The sequence below is a fragment of the Porites lutea genome, chromosome 4 (genome assembly GCF_958299795.1).
Source record: "Porites lutea chromosome 4, jaPorLute2.1, whole genome shotgun sequence".
Taxonomy (NCBI): domain Eukaryota; kingdom Metazoa; phylum Cnidaria; class Anthozoa; order Scleractinia; family Poritidae; genus Porites; species Porites lutea.
The window spans coordinates 21,634,982-21,642,412 of NC_133204.1; the positions used below are offsets into that span (position 1 = coordinate 21,634,982).

The window sequence follows — 7,431 nt, forward strand, 5'->3', positions numbered from 1 at the left end:
GGCCCTATAAAGTTCAGCTATTCTGCACTTGCCAGTATTGGGCTATTGCATTTAAAATCTCTCTGTCGTAGCGGTAATCCCCAGTTCGGAACACTCCACGGTCCTATAGTAGAGGACAAATCGACATTTGTTCTCAAATTGGCAGATAGTTAGGGTTCCCAGTCTTTACGCATAAGAACAAAAAATTTGTCAACCCAGTACCACAACACTAACTTCACTTATCTGACTGTTGTAAGACGTAACAATAGGCCATTTTACAGTTGTGTGCTCAGTGCCCTTGCCTTTGAATAGACGCGATGAGGCTGGCGGTGACCTTGTTTTGCTACAAACCGTCTTGTTTTTCATATGTAAATGATCATGTTCACGGGCTTGTTAGTATGAGAATACCACGATTTGCACTTGAAAAGCAGGCAGGTTTGTAACAAAACATGGTCACCGCCAGCCTCGCGTCTATTCAAAGGCCAGGGCACTAAGCACACAACTGTAAAATGGCCTATTTCTGGTAGAGCCAACCTCTTGCTTCCATCTGTTGTGGGCTGTGGGAGGGCACCTTGTATACGAGTTGTGAGCCTCGTTTGTGTCCAACCCCATTGGTCTGGCTGAACTTATTGAAATGATAGACAACCCAAAACCTTTTCGGCCGAGAACATTCATATATTTCAAGTGGTGCTGATATTCAGTCACTTACAGATATTCCAATGAGAGATTATTAAATGTACGGTTCTTGATTTTAAATCCTCCAGAGGGGTAATTATTCCGTACTTCCCTGGAATAAAATAATGTTGTCCATTTACTGATTATTAACTTAATGTCCTTCTAAAACCTGTCTAGTTACACTGTGCATGTCTTTTGAAAAATGTGTCACACGAAAAAGCTCGAGAAAACCTTGTAATTTTGTAAACCAAGACGAGTCGAGTTTAGACTGCGAGCAGTCTCTCTTTTTCTTCAGATTAGGTGAGGGGAGTGCACGCGCGCTCGAGCGTCGAGAGACGCGAGTAACGAGGGCCCGTCTGGCGCCTTTAGTAACGCGCGTGGACATTTGCGTGTCTCTCGCGTTTTTCTCGAAAGATCAAGTAAATAGAGAGACTGCTGGTAGTCTAAGTTGAGTTAGAGTTGGAATATCATGTATTTTAGAAGCTATTCTTTTGAACAATCCCAGATTAATCTGATGTAAGAGGGTCTAAAGGGATACGAAAAACTATTCATGAAAAATTAGTAACCATAAAGTAACAACCCTGCCTTACTCTAGATCTATGATTAGCTATAACTAAAAACAGGGGCACCCAATGGATCTGTTCCTCAAAATATCTGTTCTTCAGGCAAATTTTTGCTGGCTGGGAGATGTGAAAGAAATAGTAGTCCTTGGAAGGAAAGTGTTGCTGGGAAAAAGATAATTCAGGGTGTCAAAGGGGATTTGAAGTCTAGAATAGCTGCTACGGGTTACTTGTATGGGTTACTTACCACTCAAGATCTGAATTGTGCCCTATGAAACTTCCCAGTAAGTCAGGTTGCAGGTTGTAAGGTTGCTGGCTGGGAACTCTTCCATCAGTCTTGCTGGGAGTGAGGAACAGATAATTTTTTTCCAGCAATCTCCCAAAATGCTTAAAATAGTCTCAGAAAACTTTATTCACGCTTTGTTGTTGTTTTTAGGTCTTTTTCTCAAAATTTCCCGTTGGGTGCCCCTGTAAAAATAGCTTTTAAATGTAATTTAGGGTTACAAACCTAGCATTCATGAAACAAATACCAAAACTGAATATTTTTACGATCGCATTATAATATCTATGAGTTTGTTTTCAAAAGGAACCCTACGGTTTCTTGTCCGAGGACAGAAGTAGGAACTACTGGGTCTTCCTATAGCGTAAGTAAAAACTGCCACCGTAATAAGTTTCTTAACTGGAAAGGAGACAAATTATGCCTGCTACGGTGTGATGATTTTAAACTAAAACACCCAAGTCATTGTTTCCTTCATTCCACAATTCTTAATACTCACAAAATCTTTAAGTTTTGGAGTCCAAGAAAGACACCCTTTGTCAAGTTTTCCAGCCGCGTGTTTTGGATCGACCTGTTTTGGAACCATCAAGATTTTATTTTTGTTGTATTATCAATATATATATATATATATATATGGCTTGAACCAAACCAATTTCTTTTCTCAGTTTTGTTATTAATTATAATGCTATGATGAACTAACCGAAGATGAATGTTTTTGTGGAATTGCCTTTGAAAGTGATGAGGTTGAGTGTGATGTAAAGAGTTATCAGAAGGAGGAGGGTGATGTATATATATCCACCAAGGCCACGAAGGATTTGGCTTGGGCGGGTGACACCTTCTGAGATTTGCATTATTCTTCAGTTCATAAAAACGTCGAATTTGATAGTTATTTTATAATTTATTCATAATAATTCATACTTTCGAAACGAGCTAAACATGCTTACTTCAGCTACTGTTATCTTTGTTTGCTATTCCTCGGCCAATGTAGGAAATAAAAGAATGTAATAATGTGTAGCAGGTATATTCTTTGATTATTTCATCTTTGGAGTTGTATTGTTAATGTTCTTGTCATGTTTTTTGGCAGAAGCTGGTCTATTTCCTTTTCGCAAAACAGCTGAGCCGACGCAACCTTCTCGATTGCCGTGCCAAACGTGTATTTCCGATATTATCTTGCCTTATTGACGTTGTTTTGTTTTTACCGGATCTCACAAAAGCCTTCCAAATTTGGTTAATGCTAGCTGGTTATGAATACACATGTAAAAAGAAGGGGAATTTGAGCTAATCACCAACGAAGAAACATTTTAAATGAATGGTAATATGGCTTGTCTCGTAGTCGTCCCCAGCGTTATTAATAAGAGGTATTTCACACAAAAAAAGTAATAACACAAGACAGAAAGAACACAAATAGTGAGGACAAAAAGTAAGTGTAGCCAAAAATTTCAAGAAAATTATTTTTACCTATTTAAAGTTCTTCTATACTCACAAGTATTGGAGATTCGTCGAATTGATAAATAAGCCAGCAGGAATACCTCCCCGCAAAGAGAGATACCTACACAATCTACAATAAAAATATGAATGAAATAAGAAATAATTTTAAAAAAAGGACGTGGACTTCTATATGGAAATGCAGTCCACTGGAAGCCTCGAATAAGTTGAGGAAATCCTAGAGGAATCAATAAATGTATCATTGACCTAAAGGCAGAAAAAGTATGGTGACCTTTCGGTTGGTGTGCTAGATCCTGGATCATGAAATTTGGGGCCGGTTGTAACCCTGGCTGGGTGTCTATGTTGTGTGTCTGTAAGAGTTAGAGGCAATAAGTGGGCCAGTATACAACTGCAATGTAATAACAATAACAATAACAATTTATTTATATAGCGCTTATTCCTGAAGAGTCCACAAGCGCTTTACATCAATAAAAAATTAAAAATTGCCTCAAAGAATAAAATATAACTAAGTTAAAATCTCAGAAATCTTGGGACCAATCTCTAACATACGTTCATAAAACAATAATAAAATAAAAAATGTCCAAACACTATACACTTAATGTCAGATCCCGAGGGAAACAGTTAGTTTTGTTTTCCCGAGAGTCATCAGGACTCGAGGGAAAACAAAACTAACTGGTTTCCCGAGGGACCTGACATTAACTGTTTTGTTTTATTTCTAGACTTTCACTTCAACAGCAACAAAAGAATAACCGGAGCGAACCAAAACAGTCGACTCGGTACATATGAAACTCCTTGTTAACAAAAGGTCTCTCATATTTCCAGTGACCACGCCCACAGTAGATCTCGGTCAAAATATTCGTAAAAATTGTATTTTTCATTTCGTTATCTTTTTGTTTGAAGATTCATGACAAGTTACCTCCGGAATTCGAAAATTACACCTTTAACACATATCTTGCCCTTTGTTTTGTTGTGGATTGCTGAAAAAAATCCACGGACTTTGGCGATTACTTTTGGCAAGTTGAGTGTTTTTCAGATGGCCCACAAAGGGTAAATATAGATCGGATGGGGAAAACTGGGGCATAGCGTCCTAGTGCATACTGGGATCGCTTAGTTACCACCAGATTTAAAAAGTGTATAATATTCGCGCGCATTTCGGTACCAAATTCATCGCCATATCAATATTGACCAAGATTTTTCCACGGACCCATGGCCCTGAAGTTTTACTTGGTCGCGTGTTTGGTGCTGTTGGTTCTGTCTTTAATACCTGGCAACAAAGCAATTGGCAATGCGGGATGGTACGGGAAGCAACGGTTCCTTCGTTCCGACACGAAATGAACAAGTAATTGTGCCTATTAATATTATCGTACTTCTGTGAGCTTTTATCTCCATTTCAAGGTTTGGCTGAAGTACTGAGGCCGTAGGATGTGAATGATACAAAGTTACTATACCAGCCGTGAAAATATTGTCAGGTTAAAATCAGATTTGTTTTTTGAGTCAATAATTTCCTATAATATTAACTTGCCGGAATCTGCATTTTATTTCTTTCAGCTTTCTCGTTTATACATTAAGACGTGGCCGCCATAGCCGCCGTCGTGAAAATAATTTTTGAAGAATCTGGTGTTGGCGATGTTGTTGTTAACAGCCGTATTCTAAACGTCTTCAAAAAGAAGATTTCATTACTGCAAACGGCTTATTGACGTGCGAGCAAGGCAGGAGAAAAATTACTGGCAAAGTTGTTGAACGGATGGAAAACCGGACCGAAATATCAATTCAACATTTACTCTAATGAAGTTGCGGTGCAGAAGTGAAATCTTTCGAGGTCAAATAAAGAACCATAGTCACGCCACTCATCTGATCTGTATCTTCGCTAAACCTTTGTAGTGAATTTTGATTCTTTTCTTCTCTTTATCGACCTCGCGAACTTCAATTTCATACAGATGGTTACCCTTTCTCATTTTATTTTTAATTCTTAGCTTTAAACACTGGCCATACTCGTCAATAAACCTCGCTCCGTCATTTTAAATTTAGCAATGCTGCCCTGAACTGCGCATACGCAGTGAGTCATTAGATCTTTCATGTATGATCACTGAATATCAAATGTTCATCGATGTATGACAAGAGTTTCATATGATAACAGCACAAATCTAATTCTCAAAACCCCGTTAAAACCGCCGAGTGAACGATTTAAAAACTACTTTCCTTATATTATTTGCATCTTTTTCCTCCACTAGCTACTGCTTCTCTTCTGGGATAACTTAAAAAAAATCGTTACTTTTTAGCTTGAGGTTTGCTGTTTGTGTTGTTGTGTTCCTTCACGAAAAAGATAAGTGGTTGTGTTTTTCCCACCATCTGTCACGCCACTTTCCACCACGCTTTGATCACGTGCTGTAATGTAGCCTGAGCGGGGTACATTGCTTAATGTATCACGATGGGGATACATCTGATTTTGGTCAAGGCCACGTGACCAAGAATCAACCAATGGCAGTTCCTATTTAGTCGAGTGAAAGTCTAGGAATATATCGATATTTCATATTTTTCCATTAGGTTCTGTCTTTCGTCTTAGCTATGAGTAATGTATACGAGCATAGTTGTTATTACAGTAGAATGGTTATGAAACTCCTTATAGACTTCTTTGTTATACGATGTTTTTGTTAGCTTTTTTTGGGCTGACCGTGCACAACGTTCAGTAGCATTGCTATCATTTTGAACTTACTGATCAATAGAAACATCTCATTAATTTATTCAGTCACACGTTGTGAACAAAAATCAAACGATTGTGCTCGTTAGGAAGCTTCCAACAGAAACTGCAGCGCCGTTGTTTTCAACTTTGATGTTTGCCGGCTTTCAAAGTAGGGTCGAGTAAACCGGATAGGGATTTAAACGCGATTTCTCAAAATACCAGCTTAACTCTGTTTCAGGCCCAATCTTGACTTACAGGTATTTAACTGCTCGAGGAATGTCGAATGGAGCTACAGTTAGGTCTTGATAATGACATTCAGCTTTCATCCAAAAAGGACGAGCCTCCAGCATTTGGCAATAACACTTTGTTGAGCAAGCTGGGACAAAAATAACAAAACAACAACAGTCTTTATTTTGATTAGTACATTCATCCCAAAGGTGTGTCCGTCTCTATTTACTGATATTTTGTTTTGTTCTGTGTCTATTTACTTTTGTATCAAGTTTATGACATCTATTTGAGCTTATGTGTACCAATGTATTTGTTGCGCCTATTTTTACATTTTCACATTTTCTATTATAATCACAGTCACCCAACTAGTTTAGCTTTTTAGTGATTTTCAGTGTCCCACTACTGTATGTATTCTTTATTTATTTCTACGGTAGTAGAAATAAACTCATGTTTCATCCGCAAGTAGCATGGAAACTATTAAAGGCGGCCGGGGACAAGATATCCTAGTTCTATTAAAACAAAATAAACTATAAACACAATGGCAAAACCTTTAGCGATAAGACTAAGAACAACAACTTTAGAGAAATAATGACAAGATGGATTAAAGGCAAAATCACACACAGCAATAAATAACAGTAGGAGAGGTTTCTAAGGATGGTTTAAGGCAGAAAACATAGACCACACTTTCTATGGGTTTACCAGCGTGATAACCCACGCGGAATGTTGGGAGAACACGAGAAAAGCTTGTCAGTCACGACCGAAGGCGAGAGTCTTACAAGCTTTTCAGTCGTAATTTTAGGTAGAACGGAGTCTTTAAAGTAGAGAATGTGGTTTTAGTACCGTGATCAAGTCATGTCTTCTCTCTAAAGTCATCATAAGCCAATCATGACTCACGATTTAATAGCGCCGAGCTTTCTCAAAACTCAGTTCAGTCAAACAACAAACAGCAGTACTTCAAAACACGAGTTTCTGCACTCATTATTGGTGATAAATTATGAAAGCTGTTTTACAGGAAAAGTCAACACGTTCATGCGAACCTACAATGAAAGAATACGTTTGTTTTACGTTTGTTTGTTTACTACGGAAGTAGAAAATTGAACATCAAATTGTAAGCAGCTATATTTTGTTGAGCTGATCGTGCTTTAATACAGAAAAACTGGCAGCTATTGTAATGGAGGACTTCATTCACTTTTTACAAACAGCAGAGGTTTAAGATCTGCTTCCTGGGTTTTTTCATGATCAAGAACTGCTGCGGTAACGACGTGGCGGCATTTGCGAAGTTGTTGCATGTAGCTTATGTAATTGGTTAGTCGAGCAATATAATTGAAACTGCAATAAGCGTAAAAGTTTCCTGCCCTTTAATAACAAAACCACAAACCGTATTCGAACGAAGATTTATTGTAACCGATGAGCTTGGTACTTGAAATAAAATGCGTGGTAAAAAGGTCTACAAACAGTGTGGATACAAAATACTTGTCAGCGGAGGACTTCAAAAAACACGTAACCTCAATGGGTCGAAACTTGAGTTCGCGATAAGGTCATGTGATAATGGTCAGCGGATGAAGGAACCCACACTGCTGTTCGTA

At 38.2% G+C, this 7,431-nt stretch overlaps 1 protein-coding gene and 1 long non-coding RNA gene across 2 annotated transcripts in view; both read right to left on the minus strand.

Annotated features, from left to right (window-relative positions):
• Positions 1 to 717: 717 nt before the first annotated feature.
• LOC140932899 (uncharacterized) lies at positions 718 to 3,049 on the minus strand. Its single transcript, XR_012165010.1, has 3 exons — positions 2,975 to 3,049; positions 1,991 to 2,062; positions 718 to 766 (listed from the first exon to the last, which is right to left on the minus strand). It is a non-coding gene; the product is annotated as an uncharacterized lncRNA (long non-coding RNA).
• A 2,819-nt stretch (positions 3,050 to 5,868) lies between these two features.
• Positions 5,869 to 7,431, minus strand: part of LOC140934388 (uncharacterized) — a 9,334-nt gene continuing 7,771 nt past the window's right edge. The window contains exon 4 of the mRNA XM_073384020.1: positions 5,869 to 5,993. Coding sequence (XP_073240121.1) covers positions 5,869 to 5,993 — 125 coding nt within the window. The remainder of the gene's footprint in view (positions 5,994 to 7,431) is intronic.